The following is a 19,310-nucleotide window of genomic DNA, read 5'->3' on the forward strand; positions in this document are numbered from 1 at the left end:
TTTTTTTTTTTTTTTTTTTTTTTTTTTGTAATGGGGATAGAACTCAGGACTTTGTGCTTGCAAGACAGTCACCCGAACCACTGAGCTAAATCCCCAGCCCAGAGCTATATAGTTATTTGAAGGAAGTTTTTTTTTTTTCTTCTGGTATTAAATATTAGGTGTATTTTATGGGAAAGCACTGAATAATGTAATTAAAATTTTCTGTTGTAGTTGTACAAAAGAAAAGTGATCTTCAAATGATTTTTTCCTATTAAAGTAAATGCTATAACTTTAGATTATAACTGGAAGAAAGAATCCTTGATTTCTGATGACATCATATAATGCAGGAGTAGCACATCCTAGAGGATGGACGGTTTACATGAATTACAGTGTAGTAGTCACTCCTGAATTTTTAGCACTATTACAACAATGTACCTTTCAGAACTGAATTCATAGAATACCTGGTAGGTTTACAATAAGGTCACTGAAGACAAATTAGCAGTAATGCTGTAAGAATGGGATCCAGATTGAAAAAATGCTTTAAATGAATATGGTCCTGTAGTTAAGAAGACTCTTACTAGATTTTCATATGAAAGTCAAAGTGAAATAACTTCCCATGTGTCAGTAGAATCATTTTCTTCTGCAGTGACTACAACAGAACCACAATAAAATGAATCTTTTAAACCTATAGTTATTATTGGCTTGAACTGCTACACCCCAAATCTTCCATTGAGTTCTTATGATAACAAGAAGGTCAAATAAAAACTTGATAAGCTTTTGCCTTAAAGATGGACAAAGAATCAAAAGACTGGTACTGGCAAAGATTTTATGAAATGGGCAAGTACAAGTCACTGCAACATTTTTAGAAGGTTGACTTAATTTATAAAAATATAAAGAGCACCGAGCAATTCCTGCGGAGATGTCACAAATATGCAAAGATATAAATTTTTTATTAGATGATTTATTATGAAGATCCTAATTATCCTTAAGCAAGTGTACTACATCAGTGTAATTCACATCAGAATCCCAAAATGGTTGTTATGTGATTTGTGAAGCTGAAATTAAACTATTAGGGGAGAGTAAGGGATGGAAAGGAACAGTAGCCAGGGTGATTGTGCAGAGTACTACAGTGCTCTCTGTCCCTCCTCCCCCTTCCTGATGACACATACATATTGAGATACAAATATAAAATTATATAACAATATAAACAAATAGACCAATGGAATAAAATGGAATCTTAAATCCAATCCTATATTTTGACCTGACATGACAAATCGGGCATTACATTAGTGGAGAAAAGACAGAACATTCAATGAAGCGGGGATAATTGTCAGATCCCTATACTTTACTGTATCTAAAAAAAGAATTTTAGGCAAAGCTAAATATAAAAAAAATAAAATCTTCACAAAGAAATACAGAGAGATCCCATTATAACACTGGAGTAGCAACAAGTGCCACAAGTTGATTATACTAATGTTTTATAGAGTTGAAGTTGTATTTTACTACCCTCTATCCACTTAGAAGAAACTGTAGCACATGTACACAAGGACATTTCAATACTTCTTAAATAGTGAAAAGGCAGAAATAATCCAGTATAAATGAGTAGGAAAATAGGCAGATGGGTTTTGGTTATACTACAAAATTCATTATTAGAGTGAACTAGACCCATAACTAGATATGCATCCAGATACACAACAAAAAACAAGAAAAAGCAAAGTATAGAAGTAATGGTTCTTTATACCATTTACTTAAAACCATGGAAAGACAAATGTACTATATATTGTATATGGACACAGGTTATGTGCTCAGGGAAGTATCTAGAGGAGGAATATATCTGGGAAGAGTAATAAAAGGAAAACAACTTTGTATGTAACTATGGTAATTTTTATTCTTATAGATATAAAAGCAACACAGCACAGTGGTGACTTGAGTGTGTGATCAAATACTGAGTTTTCTGTTTGAAATTTTTCATAATTTTTAAAGTGTTAATTTTTGTAAATAAAACCAACCACTGTACCGGATGATTTTTAAGTTAGTTGATCTTAGTTCTCACAGCCCTGATTATAAACTGCTTACGTGGCCCATGTTTTCCTTAAATTGTTCAGTCTGGGGATTTTGGCCTCAACAAGCATGTCACCCAGCAGAAGCATTTTATTAAATAAGTATCTGACAGACAACTAAACAGACTCTTCATGTAAACTTCTGCACGCAGTACTTGCTTGACATTACTCAATTACTAATGTAACCAAATCTCTAGTTCCTCTGATCTGTTCTTTCATATTCAAATCAGTTTTTTTATTAGCAATTCTAACATCTTCTGTACATTTTCTCCTGTCTTTTACTATCCCAAAGAACAGGGGCTGGGGATTTAGCTCAGCAGTTCCGTGGCCTGCCTAGCAAGTGCAAGGACCCAAGTTCGATCCCCGGTACCACAACAAAAAAAAACCCCAAAAAAACCAAAGAACAACAACTATATTTAGCTAACCTGGGGTCCTAATTCCTTTATAAAAATCTTTCATATATATATATATTTATGTTGGGGGGGTTCCGGGGATTGAACTCGGGACCTTGTGCTTGTGAGGCAGGTGCTAGAACCACTGAACTAAATCCCTGGCCCTTTCTTAAATATTTTTAAAGCTCATCCCTGAATTTTTTCCTGAATGTATTTCCTAAAAATACCTAGACTGTTTTTAAGACTCCTGACTTTTAGGTTTTTTCTTTCCCAAATGAGTTCTTCCTTTAATTCTTTAAAGTAATTTCACTTATTCTGCTGGTTTCTTTATTTCTTTCTATTTGGATACAAACAGAACTTGAGATGATTTCTTATAAAGTTTTCATGTACCTTCAGAATCCAAAATTACCTTTTTATAGAAGATAATTGAGTAATTTTAGAAAGGTAGGTATATAATTCCAATACAAACAAGTAAATAAAATGCCCATTTGAAAAGGCACTCTACATAAGAAAGTGTGATGTGAAAGTTTAAAAAAAGTTAATCTAGTAAATTAAGAAATATAATGTGTACAAGTAGGAAAGATTCTCACATGAATGGTCTGAGAAAAATGAGATATGTGGAACCAAAACAATGTCATCCATGTCACAAGAAGAGTTCTTGCTACTACCATTGGCAGAATCTTTGGACACTTGCAGATAGTTGGGAGGACCCAATGGTGGGGAGGATGAGTTTTCTTCCTGAATATGTATGCTGCATATCTGAAAAGCATGATGGAAAGGCAAAACAAGGTGGAGAGCTGCCAGAAGAGCTTCCAGGATATGTGGACACTGGGATTGGGCAAGATTTCTTTACTGGAACTTGCTCGAGAAAAGGATGGCTAAAAAATGACTAGTCCATACAGGTTTCAGTCTGTAATGAGCCGGCTCCAAGGTAGGGTGGGAGAGGGGCAATAAATAGTTCAGCAGTGGAAGACAGCAAAAGCAACAAGGGAAGGGCTAAATTTCCTTTACTGTAATGCTGCAGTGAACATTCATATACAAGCTTTTGTAGGAGCAGACATTTAAATTTCTCAAATGTATACAACTAAAAGCAGAATTACTGACCCATTTCTAACTCTGTTTAATCATTCGAGAAACTGCCAAGCTGTTTTTCAATGTGGCTGTACCATTTTACATTCTTATCTGCAGTGTGCTGTATCAGGGTTCTGATTTTTACAGATCCTTGCTAACGTGTTTTCTGTCTCTTGAGACAGGGTCTCACTACATACTGCAGGATGACCTTGAACTCACAGTGATACTCTGGCCTCAGCCTCCCAAGTATTGGGATTACAGGCAGGTGCCACCATGCCCAGTTTATTGTATTTCTTTTTTAACATAGTCATTGGGTTATTTGGTTTTGTTTCTTTGCTTTTTTTTTTTTTTGTGGTACCGGGGATCGAACTCGGGTCCTTGCGCTTGCGAGGCAGGCCACCGAACCGCTGAGCTAAATCCCCGGCCCCGAGGTTTTGTTTCTTTGCGAGGAGGGGAGTTTGTTTTGTTTATTTGTTTGAAATAAGGTGAATCATGTTGCCCTGGCTAGCCTTGAACTCTTGGGGTCAAGTGTTTCTCCTCCCTCAGCTTCCCAGCCAGCTGGGACTAATAGGCGAACACCACTGTGCCTGGAAGCCTAGTTGTTGTGGGTTTTTTTTTGTTTTTTTTTTTTTTTGGTACTGAGGATTGAACTCTGGTCCTAGTGCTTGCATGGCAGGCAGCGGAACCACTGAGCTAAATCCCCAGCCCTTGTTTTGGTACCTGGGATTGATACTAGTTTTGATTTGTACTTCCATAATGGTTAATGATTCTGAGCATCTTTTCATGTGCTTATTGGCCATTTGTATATCTTTTTTGGAGACATGTCTACTTAGATCCCTTGTCAATTTTTAAATTACACTGTCATTATTGAATGTAATAGTTCAGTAATATTTATGTAGTTAAAGTCTTTTATCAGACTCTTGGTTTACAAAAAGCAGTAAAACTTTTATTTTACGTTTGCCTTTTGTTGCCTGTATATTACATTTTTTTTTTTTATTCTCAAGACAAAAATCTGTGCTGCTCAGGCTGGCCTTGAATTCCTGGGCCCAACTGATCCTCCTATCTTAGCCTTCCAAATAGCCAGGATTACAAATGCATGCTGTTACATTGAGCTTCATACTTATATGTATGCATTTTTATTTTTAACCAAATCCAGGGTCTCACCCATGCTGCGCAAGTACTCTGGCACTGGGCTGTATCCATCCCTTACCCCTTTTTATTTTTTTGAGACAGATTCTAAGTTTCCCAGTTTGGCCTTGAACTTATGATCCTCCTCCCGAGCCTCCTGACTAGCTGGGATTACAGGTGTGTGCCACCATACTCGGCTGTACCTATTAGATGTCATAGCTAAGCCATTTCCTATGTTTTTTCCTAAGAATTATTACTATTGTTATTTCCAGTAGTGGGAATCAAATTCAGGACCCTGCATTTGCCAGGCAGGCACAGTGCCACTGGACTAAATCCCCAGCCCTAAAAATTTTTATTATTTTAGTGCAGATATTTAGATGTTTGAGCCAATAAATAAATTTTAAAAATGCAGTGTGACGTAGAGGTCCAACTTTCTCTTTGCATGTAGATATCAGTGTCTCAAGACCATTTGTTGAATATAACAGATCTTTTTTGCTTTAAAGGAGTAAAGTGTGAGATTTGAGTGGTAATTTTCTAGAATATCAAAAATGAAAGTTTTTCTTGGTAGCAGGAGACTTTGGAAGAAGAGTAAAAATCAGGCATTGAAAATGAATAGATTAAAGATACAAGGAGATAATTACTGCTGATGTAAGACATGTGGTGTTGAAATGGGAGATTCAAACAGAAAAACCTGCCTCTGTAAGGCTGCAGGACAATGATTCCACTAAAGTACAAGAAAAAGTGTAAGAATAGATACTTAAATGTTGGTGGAGTAGCAGGAGTAGTTAAAGATTAGCAAAAGTAGAAGTCAGATATTCTTTGGGTAATAAGAGTCCAGTAGTTTTCTAACCAAGATGTATTTAATTTGAAGCCTTATTAGAACACTTATTAGTCATGCATTAGTTACCTGTAAAAGTCATATCCAGAGTAGTTTGCTTATAAAGTTCAAAAGCCCATTAAATTGTTGCCACACAGAGCCAGGAATGTAGCTCAGTGATAGCAGAGCGCCTGCCTTGCAAGTGCGAGGTCCTGAGTCAATCCCCCATACCAAAAAAAAAAAAAAAAATTGTTGCCACACAAAACAGATAGTACTTTATGTTGACATATCAGGTTAAGTTATGTGAAGAGCTTGGTCAGAACTGGGAAAAATGAATTCTTATTCTGCTACACTGAAGACTGCTTAGCCAGTCTTGATAAATTTGCAACGGACTGCCAAAGAGACAATTTTGGCAAAATAGGATAAGTCACGGATCTGTTTTAAGTCTGCAGGATTTGTTCATTCAGCAAGTATTTTTAAGCACCTGCTGTGTTCCAGGCTTTGTAGGCTGTGTAAGCAAAAACTGAAATGTACCTGTTGTTTGAGGAAGACAGTTTCCAGAGTGAATGAATATTGTCATATATCACTAAAGCAAAAAACAAAACAAAAACAGTGAAAATTGAAAATGCCACTTAATTTGGTGGCATGGTAGGGTCATTGGTAACATTAGCAAGAGCAGTCCTGTTGGAGTGATAAGGGTCTGTAGCTAGATTAGAATGGGTTCAGAGATGAGTCTGAAAAAGTTGGCTTGAAAGAGGAAGTTTAGTAACTAGTGGGAGACAAAGAATTGTGGGAAAGAATTTTCTATTTGTATTTTCCCTTTATTGAGGTAAATATTAAGCTGAGTTAAAAGCTGTAGGAAGAATCATTAAGAGGAAGAAGTTGATGATATGAGAGAAAGAAGGGCTAATCAATGATGCATGGTTCCTGAGGTGTCGGGGAGAACAGAATCATAGAGGATTAGGTGTAGACAGTGGGGAGAAATCTCCACCGTACTAGGATAATGAAACTGGAATGAAGGACCCAGCAGCGGGAGGCGGCTTCAGATATCAGCAAGTTGTATGGTTTCTGGGAAGTAAGAGATGTGTTATCTTCTGAGTGGAGAGGAGCCTGAGGTGGGTTGGGCTTCTGAGCAGAGGAAGAAATATAAGTAGAGGATCCATTTGAAGTTGGGAATGTTTGGTGTAACATATCTGTCCTACTTAGTGACATGGGGATAAGCTTGGAGACACACTTTCATTCAGGATCATGTTTAAATTTTGTCTTCTAGCAAGATTGTTGAAACGATGAACTATGGAATGAAAGTTTAAGAAGAAATGAGTTGATAAGATTGGGCAAAAGTATATGTAAGGGAGATATAGTTGAATATGGGGGTTCCCATTTTATTATTTAAGGATCTGGGGATTGAACTTGGGCCTTCACACTGTGGGTACCTTTTTAAAAATCAAGATATAGTTCCACAGTGCAAGTTCCACTCTTTTAAAATGTATGTTTCAGTCATTTAAATCTTTAGTTGTGTAACTATCACATATTCAATTCCAGCACTCCAAAAAATATCCTGTACCTGCTTGGAGTCACTCCCCACTCACCTTGACTCCATCCTTGGCAACCATTAACCAACTTTCTGTGTCCATTGAGTTACCTGTTCTGTGTATTTCATATAAGTGGAATCATGTGGCCTTTGATATCTAGCTTCTTTCACTTAATGTAATGTTTTTAAGGTTCTATCCATTTGTGGCATCTGTGTATCTGTGCTTCATTCCTTTTTTATGATACAATAATTCTGTTTTAATGGATATACCCTATTTTATAGTCTCTTAGTTGATGGACATGTAGGTTGTCACTTTTAGCTATTAATAATGCTGCTGTGAACATTTCTGTAACAAGCTTTTAATTTCTTATGGGTATGTAACTAGAAGTAGAGTTGCTGGATCATATGTAACTGTTTTAGCATTTTGGTGATGTGCCAAGCTGTTTTTCATAGTGGTTGCACCATTTTAGATTCCCACCAGCAAGGTATGAGGGTTCTACATTCTCACCAACACTTTATAATCATTTTAGTGGGTTCATTTGTGTACTTTTATAAAACTTATTTTTGGTTGATCAAGTAATATGTGAACTTTTTACCTGTAAATGCTATTAACATGAGATAGATCAGGCTGAAGACCCTTTCACCTGCACCCCTGTTTCTGTACCTTATGTAGAAAGAACAATTGCTTTCCTTTGTAAATTGTCTGAACTTTTAGAAAGCCAGGCACCATGGCATGTGTTTGCAGTTCCAGCTAATAATTCAAGCCAGGCATTCAAGACCTCATCTAGGGCAAATCACCAAGAAAGAGATTCTCCATTTAGACAGCTTTCATTAATCCAGTTGTTTTCATAGAAAAATTATGAGATTTTTTTTCCCTTTCCAACCTCTAACTATAAAATGTGACATCTTTTACAAATTACAAGAGTCAGTATTTTAAAAATCACATTCAACAAGCAGATCAACTAAATGTCTTTAAAAGTTTGTCCTTTATGACTTTTTAAATTACAGCTATTTGACTTCATGTAATTAAATAATATCAGTAAGACTATTTTTTTGGTCATGTCCTTAGTGCCTGGCTCTCTGGCTATGAAAACCCTGTGGTGTCTCGAATTAATACAAGGATACAAGATCTAACAGGACTAGATGTGTCCACAGCAGAGGAACTACAGGTGGGTAATCACATTAGCCTCCAGCTATTTTTACATTAAAAATGATGCTTCCAGTGAGATTCCCTCAGACTGAATAGGCAGTCCTTGACTTGCATCCTAATTTGGGACTGTAAAAAGCAATTGGTAAGCTGAAACTATGCAAAGCAATTGTAATCATCAATGGAAAAAATTGTGATTGTTCTGTAACCTTTAACATTTTTTGTCAAAACATGAAATGTCAAGAGCCACACATGGTGGTGGATGCCTGTAATCCTAGTACTCAGGAAGCTGAGGCAGGAGGATTGAGTTTGAGGCCACCTGGGCTACATAGTGAGACTCTGTCTCAGACAAAACAAACCAACCTCTGTCAAGTATAAATGTACAAGCAAGTGAAAAATACATAACACCACCATTTACTAAGTACACTGTAATTTTTTCATTCCCCAGGTAGCCAAGATAAATTTTGGTCTTTTAAAAATAAGTTGTTTTAATTCTGCTGTGAACACTTGTACAAGTTTTTGTATGAACAAACATTTAAATTTCTTTTTGGTTTGTATACATCTATGAGTGGATTGGTGGCTCATATAGTAACTGTGTTTAACAGTTGAGCTACCAAGGTGGCTGTACCGTTTTACAATTCCACTAGCAATGAATGAGGGTTCCAGTTTCATCACAACCTTGCTGACACTTGTTATTGTCCAATTTTTGCTTTTTTAGTATAGCTATTCTAGTGAGATTGAAATTCTGTCTCATTATGGTTTTCGGTTGCATATTCCTGATGATTAGTGATGTTGTGCATTTTATGTGCATATTAGTCATTTCCATATCTTATGTGAAAAATAAGTATTTAAATATGTGACTTGCAAGCACAAGGACCTGAGGTCGATCCCTGGTACCAAAAAAACAACAAAAAAAAATGTAGCCCATTTTCAAATTGAATTTTGTGTCTTTCTGTTAAGTTTTAAGTGTTTTTTATATATTCTTGATGCTAGACTCTTGCTGGATAAATGATTTGCAAATACATGCTCCCATTGTGGGAATTGTCTTTTTATTCTCTTGATGGTATCCATTGGCATAAAACTTGTTATATTTTTGTTGCTTATGTCTTTCATGTGTCTAAGAAACCACTGCCTAATCCAAAGTCACTAAGATTTACACTTATGTTTTTATTTAAGAGTTTTACAGTTTTTATATTTGGCACTGGTTGAACCTGTAGCCTTAAGGATACTAAACTCACACTGTACTGTTAAGCTACACATCCCTGGGCCCTAAAAATATTATAGTTTATACTTACATTCAGGTCTCTGATCCACTATGAGTTAATTTCTGCATATGGTTGTAAGGTTAGGCAGTAACACTTGTCAGTGCAGTTTAAAAATATTGAGAAATAGTGTTTTATTTCTTTTTTTAAAACTTACTAAAAATAATTTATATTCAGGAGGCAGAGGCAGAAAGATCACAAGTTTAAAGCCAGCCTGGGCAACTAAGTAACTTTGTCTCACAGAAGGGTTTGTGATATATCTTAGTGGAATAGTCTTAGATTAGCATGCATAAGACCCTGAGTTCAATCTCCAGTGCACCCCCGCCAAATTTTTATTTTATTTAAATCCCAAAAGGTAGTAATTGTGGAAATAATAGAAATCTCAGGATTTTACTTCAAGTTATATATTAGGGAAATACATATCCCCCAAATATTTGCTAAAGAGAAAATACATGGTAGCTATTCTTAATTTTCCATCTGTGTTTTCTTCAAAATTCCAATTGATTTTAAATATTTTTTCATTTCTGTTGCAATATTTAACTATATTAGAGATCAAAATGGGACTCATACTTTTTTTTTGAGTAATAATCTTGACAGTTCTTTCATTCATGCTTGCTTTCTTCTCTTCAGGTAGCAAATTATGGAGTTGGAGGACAATATGAACCTCATTTTGACTTTGCACGAGTAAGTAAAAGAAATGGAGACCACAACCATCACTGAAACGTAGGCATTACACTGTTAAAGAAGAAGTTTTCCTAACATATGTTAAAAGTAAGGTGGACTCTATTCAAGGGAGCGCTGTTTTGGTAGTTACAGGGATCACAGCAGTAGGGTTTTACATTGAGGGACATCTCCAGGATTTTAGGTACTGCAGTAATTAAACACAGAATGCAAGGTAAGTGCATGGGGTGGGGGGAAGGATGGAACAAAAATAACAAACTATCAAAATGATTTAGCATATTTGAAAAGTAAGTCAAAGGAAGTTCTAAAAGAAAAAAATTGAGGATTTAAAAAATGTAATGGATAAGTTAAAAAATTTAGAAACAGATGAAATGAATTAGTAAAGCATTTACCAGACTGCATTTTGAGAGAGAAAAGCAAGCAAAAGAATTGGGGTACAGTGGTGTATACCTAGTCATCACAACAACTCAGGGCTAAGGCAGGAGGATCTCAAGCCCAGGAGTTCCAGAGCAGCCTGGACGCCGTAGTAAGACACCATCTCAAAAGATACTGTACTGGAGAGTAGGGTAGGTATTATTAAAACAGCTCTTAAAAGGTCTGTGCTACTAGACAGGGGTTCTTGGTTTAAAACTAGTAAGTATTGGTATCTTTTTACTTAATATATTCAACTATAAATGACGGTATTACTAAATCTTAACTTCAGGTTTATCATAATTACTTAAAATTCTAATGAATATGCATATTTCAGCAAAGTTCTTGATGGAATACCATTATTAGAGAAGAGTAGATTAATTTGAAAGAAAATTGTTGTGTAATGGCCCTTTCATGGCTCAATCCCAGAATCTTGGGCTTTTTTTCTGTGAAGACTTGCAAAGAATAAATTTTACTCTAAATATGTGAGGAGTTTTGATGATGTGAAAGATTATACAGTGACAACCTGGATGTTACAAAACTAAATTGTGTGATATTAGGATTTTGTTTTGAAGTATTAATTCATAGGAAGTAACAAAATGAATGTGCAGGGAAGTCCCATGCACCTTCCTGCAGCTGCCCCTGTGTACACTGACAAAACCAGGAATTTTGTTTTGGCAACAGTTCATTCATATTTCATTTGTTTCTGTGTGTGGCTCTGTGCAGTTTTATCACAGTGTAGCTGTATGTAATTACTACCACAGTCAAGATCTATTATGTATCAGAACAAGGTTCTCTTGCAGAAGCCCACATACCCTCTTCTCCTCCTGTCTACTGCTGGTAACCAGTAATCTGCTTTATTTGTAATAAAATTCATGAACGCCACATGAATGGAACCGTACAGCACGTATCCTTTTGAGATTGTCTTTCTTTGTCCACTGTAATTGCCTTGAGGTTCACCCAGTTTCTTCCACGCATCATCTGTCTGTTGCTCAGTAGTCATGCTTGGTATGGGTGTAACACAGTTCAGGAACCTCTGGATAGTTTTTAGTTGTTATTACAAATAATGATTTGTATAAATTTCTGTATGAAAAAATACAGTCTCTTGGAATTACTCCAGAAAAATGAAAATGTATTTTAATTAGATTTAAATAGCTAGATATGAAGTTTCCAGCCTGATTAAAGTACTGACTATCCAAAAGAAAGACATCATAACACTAAATATTTGAGTGGGTTGTGAGTTGAAAGTAAACCTCATTATAAATTTTTTACCCATGGAGAACAAGTTTCATGAATACAGCTAAGAGGTATCTCTTGTGTCTTATTTTTTTGGAAGCTAAAATTATAGGTATTAATTTTTAAAATAGTCTGTGGTTGATATTTGTTCTCATTGTTTAGGCTAAGAATCTGGTTTTCCCTCCCCCCATAATTGTGTCAAAAATGTCCAGTGTGTAAGGTGAATTAACAGTTTGCAAGTACTTGAGTGGGACATGTTAGTAGTACTCAGATTACATGGGAACCTGTCGGGGTTACTTTTGGCATATTCTTCTTTTCCCCCCAGTACCAGGAATGGAACTCAGGACCCTGCATTTGCCAGGCAGGTGCAATGCTACTGATGCTTAAGTTGTCACTGGAGTATTTACATTACTGAATTTTAAACCATTGAATTTTCTGGGGTTTGTTTTTTCACAGAAAGATGAGCCAGATGCTTTCAAAGAACTGGGAACAGGAAATAGAATTGCCACGTGGCTGTTTTATGTAAGTGATGGCTAAAATTTTTGAGAGTTGATCACATATTTCATTTATTTTAATGTGTTAAGTTTGTTCAGCATAGCTCTTTAAACATTCTAGTTTAAACTTTTATGACCAAGTAAAAGGTGTTAACAATTTTTTCCCCTCTGCAACTTTAAAAATTTGGGAATATAGATATTCATTGTAGAAACTTGGGGAAAACCTAAAGAAGAAAATTAAAATTACTGATAACACTGTTCTTGGAAGTAATCATTAATATTTTGGAATAATATGTATATATACATACACATTATTGTAGCAAACTTCCAAATTAAATTTTTATTAAAGTATATCAGAAGATGTGCTTGCTTTGGCAGTACATACTCTTTAAAAGTATGTCAGAAGAGTCAATGCAGCTGGTAAACAGCACCCAAATCAAGAAATAGTACCTTTGAATACCCTAGAAGCTCTTCCAACAGTGACCACTCTTACAATGTTGAAAGTTTCAACAGTATGATCTTATTTTAAAAAATTAATATATTGATATATTTCAACAATCCGGTTTCGGTGTTTGTGGTGCCAGGGATCAAAGGGCATCACTACTCATGCTAAGCACATACTTTACCACTGAAATCTATTTCCAACCTGTTGTTACAATCGTAAAATTTGCTCCAGTTTTCCATTGTTTGCACAACACCGCATCCCAAAACTGAATGGTTTAAAACTGTCCTTTTAGTACCATCTCTCATGGTGTGAGGTTGACTGGGCTCCCCTCGCAGTTCCTGCTCTCATGCATTTAGTCTGCACTATAGTGGTCCTGAAGTCTGAGGCTGGCTGTCAGCCATCTTACCAACAGCTTTGGCCAATCCATGTAGCCTGGGCTTCCTCACAGCATCGTGACCGTGCTGCAGGAGCAAGCGTCTCAGAGGAGCAATTCAAAAGTCACTGCATTGTATGACCTACCCTCAGAAGTCATATAGTGCAGTTCCTGTTGTATTCTATTAATTGAAGCATTTGCAAAGGCCTGCCTCACTCAAGATGATGGAACATAGGCCTGCTGCCCTTGAGGTGCATGTAAAGAGAGCAGCAGGGCTGAAGAGGTAGCTCAGTGGTAGAGAGCTCATCTGCCTACCATGCACAAGGGCCTAGATTCAGTCCGCAGCACTGCCCCAAAGCATGCAGGATGAGACAGAGCAGGATGTATTCTAACCTATAATTTAGAAAAATGTATTTTATATCTAGACCTTTATACTCATTTCATCATCCATTCTTGGTCGTACCCTTTGAATTTTATGAAATGTATCTCCTTTTGCTATCTGTAATATCTCACTGCCCACCTGTCTTTCTGCTCAACCTATGCCCTTCCCCTCTCTCTGCCTCCTTTCCTATCATCTACGTTCTCACCCTCTTTCCCTTCTCTCTCTCTTTTCCTTTTTTCCACCCCCCTTGCAACTCCATTTTTCCCCAAAAAGATATAAGGCACATTACTAAATAAAAATAAGAGAGGAATATCACAAAGGGAAAAACCAGGAGAGAAGCTGGTATGTTCTGCTATTATGAAGGACTGCAAACCTTCTAGAAGTGAGTTCTCCACAGAGCTGTAGCAGTCTGTCTTGGTCTGTACATCTTTCGCTTATCAAATTGGCAGTTACAGTGTGGTTCTAAATTTGTATCTCTTGTATCTTAATTTGTATCATCTTTTAAGAACCACTAATGTTTCCTTTGTTCCTGTGTTTGTTTCTTCACATAATACTTTGCTTTATAACTGAAATATGTACTGAACAGAAGTTCTTGAAATACTTTTGTAGATGCTGAAGATCGGCAATAAAAAAAGATGAAAAATTTTGCCAAAATTTATGGAGAATACCTTCTAGTTTAGTAAAATAAATATTTATGTCTCTGTGTTGCTTGATATATTGGTTTTAAGTCATTTCTTTTTCTCTTCCTTTTTTGTTAATCATTGCTTTTTGCAGTTCTTTAATTCATGTAGATAAGCCTAAAAAGCATTTTGGTTTTTAAAAAACTGAATAGCATGCAGACTCCAGGTGTGTAAGCAGAAGCCTTTATGTTTCCAGTATTCCAGTATCAAATCCTGCATGCAGTGGTGTGCTTTATCGACACATTGGGAATAATGCCCTTCTCTCTTGCAGATGAGCGATGTGTCTGCAGGAGGAGCCACTGTTTTTCCTGAAGTAGGAGCTAGTGTTTGGCCCAAAAAAGTAAGTGTAGTTTGTTAGGGAAGTTTTATTTTTTGTCTCGTTATTTTTCCCCTCCGAGAAAGAGATGTACCTGTAATTTCATGGTCTAATTAATGAATTGCTAACATTTTTAAAGGTACTTAAGAGCTACCTTATCTCTCATCATCTCTAGGTAGTTTTGGGGTTTTACGGTACATTTTTACCATGAATATCTAGTGTAAGGAACAACCAGGCGACTATCATTTTAAAGTTTTCATTTGTATAGTGGTTTTGTATGATTTTTTTTTTCTCATCCATACTACTATTGCTAGGTTTGCTATCTTTGTTTGGGCAAACGTTTTGTTAAGCAGCTTTGTGGTTAAAACTTTTTCATATGATCAAGTTTTTCAGGTGATACTTTCACAATTAAATTGGAGGATGATATAATGCTACTATGGAGGGAACAGCATTTATGTACTGTCGAAGATGATAATGTGAGATTTGTTTGTGCTAATTTTGAATTGTCCTCCCTAGGGCACTGCTGTTTTCTGGTATAACCTATTTGCCAGTGGAGAAGGAGACTATAGTACACGGCATGCAGCCTGTCCGGTACTAGTTGGAAACAAATGGGGTAAAACTATTTCTTGTGTTCCTAAAAAGAATTTGTGATTTTTGTCTTTTTTCTTTTTCCTGGTGGTCTGGGGGGTTGAATCCAGGGCCTTTTACAGTCCCAACTCTTATCATTTTGAGACAGGCTGGGCTCCGACTTTTCATCCTTCTGCCTCAGTCCCCACCTCCCCCCAGTCCTGAGATTATAGGTGTGCACCATCACATCTGGCGGATTTGTTTCATTTTGTAACTAATCTATACTTTTGAACAGCCTCTCTCCCATAACTTTACCTATAATGACATTAACATTGGATGGGATTCCAACTAAAAGTTCCTGATCATAGTATAAATTTGCATTATTCAGATCAGAATTTTGATGACAGGTTTTTAAAATTCCATTTCCATTTGTTATCCCAAGAAAGATTGACTCAAAGTTAAATAAGACAGTATCTTCCCCTCAAGAGATTCACAATTTGAGACTATATACTAACAGAAAAATCAGAATGAAGTGGGGGGCCTTCCTCAAAGCTTAACTTTTGCATTTGGTTCTCAACATAGGACAGCAGATTTGCAGGTACATTAGGGGCCAAGATTATTGTCAGGCTAAAGTAGCACCTAGGGTGCAAAACTTCAAGGGGCATCTTGCACAGCCACTTGCCCAGTAAAAAAGAAAATATATCCACCTCATCATGTCACTTTCCACACGTATTTACCATTACTGTTTGAGAGAGGAGTAAGGCTCACTCACCAGAGTTTAAAGATCTCCCCCGCCACCACCGCCAAGGGTAATGTTTGTGAGCTACTAGACTACAGTGAAGAGAGGCTGGGTGGGGATATCAGTTTTTCAAGGCCCTTTGTGTTGTCTTAAGTGGGCAATGATCAAAGCCTGTACTAAGGCAACAGTGAAAGGTTGGGGAACAAACAGATTCGAGAGACAAGTAAGGACACTGACAGGGTTGGATAAGTAAAGACTGGATACAAGGGTTGGTGAAGATAAAAGAGCAATTAAGAGTTAAGGTACTTCTTTGATTTAGTATATGCCTGTGCCAGTCATTGGGTTCTCTCATACCACAGATGGAGTAGAAAAGTAATTTCTTTGGGGGCGTAATTTAAAAAGTATCTTGGCACCAAGGAATCCTAATGGGTACATAACATCAGTGATCGGTCAGTCAGTGTTGCTCCTGTAGATTGAAAGTAGGTTAAAAAATGTTCTGCTCAATCTGTATCTGATTTTCTTTTTTGTATCTGTATCTTAATTTACTTGTGTGTCTCATTCTAATGCTCACATTGAAAGTTAGAAACTTTAGGAAATGAAGAGACTCAAATGTACCTACACATGTGTATACATACCTGCATATATAAATATGTACAAAATTTTCTGTGTTTCCAATGTTTAAGTAACATCTGCCTTTATGTGGTTTTGGTCTTGAACTTTTTAATCCGTTAAAGGGAAGAAAAATAATATATACCTACTGTATTTTTCTCTCACAGTATCCAATAAATGGCTTCATGAACGTGGACAGGAATTTCGAAGACCTTGCACTTTGTCGGAATTGGAATGACAAACTGTGTCCCCTGCCTCTCCCGTTGTTGTACCCTAATGTGTCTGATACACACAGTTCCTAGTCTTAACTTTCAGGGTTTACAATTGACTAACACTCCATGACTGAGTCAATCATGAACCTCATCCCATGTTTCATCTGTGGACAATTCACTTTATGGGTTTTCTCTTTTACAAGTAACACTAAGTCACCACACTTGATAAAAGCTTAGTCGGTATAATGAAAGACAAGGCAGAGTTAAAATGAGGAATCTTAAATTTTATATTTTAAATAACTTTTTGTTTGGATAAATATAATTTAAGCATCTGTTTTAGTATTTCAGAACATCTCAACTGATGTGTAGGCCAGAGTGGGCTGTGTGGAGGAAGCACATACTTCTAGCTAGGTGTCCTTTTGGCCTCGTCCTCCTTGCAGCTCATTTTCTGGACTTGCCTGAACCCCAGTAATGAACTAGGAATTTGATCTGGGCTCTCCATGGTATTTGCCCCTCTATACATTATTCTAAGTTGAGTTTTCCCCGTGTCCTCTTAAAAAACAAACAAACACTATATTTCACCAATCCTCTTCTCTCATAGCTACTTTGTGGTGAATTAATCTTTTAAAAGCAAAGTCCTGCATAACAGCATTAGGCCTTCTTCACATGCTCATTAGTCTGTTCTTCCTTTCTCTTGAGTGACTGGTGATTTTTTCCAGAAATTTTGTTTTTCTTAGTGCCAATACTTTGCCTCTTACAGCAGGGTGGTGACAGTGGCATTCTGATTAAATATTGTGCCTTAGGAGACTGGAAGTTTAAATATGTACAGGTCCTTTCAGTGATGAGGGAATTGATTTTTCAAAGAAAATAATTTTCTTAAAAAGCCAAAATGTTTGTTTAAAAATTCTGAAATGTGTTGTGACAACAATGACCTATTTATGATCTTAAATCTTTTTTTAAAAATGTTTCTGTTTTGTGTGTGATATTTTTTGTAGTTAAATCTGAATATATAATAGAGCAATAGCAGGTTAATTTTAACTTATGTTACTTCTTTAGTACATGGGACCTAGCTTTACACTCTTGTTTTTCACTCACAATGATGCCACATTGTTTTGGAAGAAAAATATAAATAATGAAACTTCGGAGACCCTAATCAAGATTTGCTTCTTTTAGGTTGAGGTATACCTCAGGAGAGTGCTTGACTGGCACAGGCCCTGTGTCTGATCCCCAGCAGCATGCACACACACACACACACACACACACACACACAAAAAAAAAAAAAAAAAAAAAACAAAGAAAAAGGTGTTTTCTTTTCTTTCAAGAGAGTTCCTTAATGGTGCTCATGGGTTTCTCCTATTCAAAAATAGGTATAGTAGTAACAACGGTGTGAATAAAACTGATCATATTATTTTTACCTAAGTATAGAATGAAGTATGAAGGTCCTCTCAACTACCCTTTTCTTTGTTCCATTATAAATATCTTAGCAAAACATTGAGAAATTAAGTTCATCACTATCATCCACTCAGACTGTGCAATTATAGATGATTTAAGAAAAACACTTTTAAAGCTAGGGGTGTAACTCAGTGGTAAAGCACACATATTTAGCATGTGTGAGGCCCTGGGTTTAATCCTTGAGGCACACACACACTTTTCTAGTTTAGATGGAAAGAATAAATTCAAAAGTATAAAAATGAACCAGGTTCGGGGTTATTGTATGTTTTAGCAAATCCAAAAAAAAAAAACTTTCAGAAGGAAATTAGATATTCCCTAATCTTACAAATTCCCATTATATTCAACTCAGAATGTCATGTGGAGATTGGTAAACTCTCAGGATTAGATCTGTTCGGGCTCTCCAAAATTTCACAATTACTGGTGATTTTTCTTTACAAATTGGGGATGGGAGGTCCCAGTATGAAGCGTTGGGTCCAGCTGCACAGTTTTCTTTATTGTGACCTTTCAAATACATAAGAGCTAGAACTATCCTAGAACATGGGAGTCTCCTCATTAACTCAAAATCTGTCTTTCAAGACTACAAGTTGGTGGTGCCCTAGCTTACTACCAATGAGTACCTACTTGAACACCCTTAAAGCAGGGTCAGTGTGGTAAGTGGTAAGATGAATGAAAAGAATGGAAGAATGACTTTAGGATTCTTTGGCTTAATGATAAATGCAGTGATGAAAATAAGTCATCTACTTCAGTAAAAGTAAAGTGGTGCTTATTTGAGCGTGAGAGGGTTGAGAGCTGAGGCAGTAAAATAACGTGCGATACAAACTACATGCATTTATGTGTACACAATGGAAGACTAAACGTCCACATGGCCTGTGCTGCCTGCTGTGTGTGAAGCCCACACGAATCTCTACACTCAAAAATGAGCAAGTTAGAGCTGGGGATTTAACTCAGTGGTTCTGCCACCTACCTCGCAAGCACAAGGACCTGAGTTCGATCCCCATACCAAAAAAAAAAAGACAAACAGAAATGAACAATTTATGTGCAGGACACTATGGCTAAGCAGGCAAGTGATAGGAAACTTACAGGTTAACACCGAAACACATACCCAAGATTAAGTATAAGTTATTTGATCAGGAATAAAAGTTGCTAGGAAAAAGAATAGAAAAATGACATTTTAATCTGAATAGCCAGCAATACACAAGAATCAATCCCTTGGCAGCACCTATATCCTGAATTGTTACAAACAGGTATTTTTAGGGCCAGGGATTTGGCTCGGTGGTTCCGCTGCCTGCCTTGCAAGTGCAAGGGCCTGAGTTCAATCCCCAGTGC

General features: G+C 36.6%; 1 protein-coding gene across 2 annotated transcripts in view; it reads left to right on the forward strand.

The window, feature by feature from the left end:
- Positions 1-17,097, forward strand: part of P4ha1 (prolyl 4-hydroxylase subunit alpha 1) — a 46,612-nt gene extending 29,515 nt beyond the window's left edge. For both annotated transcript variants that reach the window (XM_010606825.3, XM_010606817.3), the window contains exons 9-14: positions 8,048-8,147; positions 10,018-10,071; positions 12,172-12,237; positions 14,361-14,429; positions 14,922-15,018; positions 16,488-17,097. In XM_010606825.3, the coding sequence (XP_010605127.1) occupies positions 8,048-8,147; positions 10,018-10,071; positions 12,172-12,237; positions 14,361-14,429; positions 14,922-15,018; positions 16,488-16,558 (457 nt within the window). In that variant the 3' untranslated portion in view covers positions 16,559-17,097. The remainder of the gene's footprint in view (positions 1-8,047; positions 8,148-10,017; positions 10,072-12,171; positions 12,238-14,360; positions 14,430-14,921; positions 15,019-16,487) is intronic.
- The last annotated feature ends 2,213 nt before the right edge of the window (positions 17,098-19,310 follow it).

The sequence above is a fragment of the Fukomys damarensis genome, unplaced genomic scaffold, assembly GCF_012274545.1.
Source record: "Fukomys damarensis isolate Sample0158 unplaced genomic scaffold, DMR_v1.0_HiC HiC_scaffold_20, whole genome shotgun sequence".
NCBI classification, from domain to species: Eukaryota; Metazoa; Chordata; class Mammalia; order Rodentia; family Bathyergidae; genus Fukomys; species Fukomys damarensis.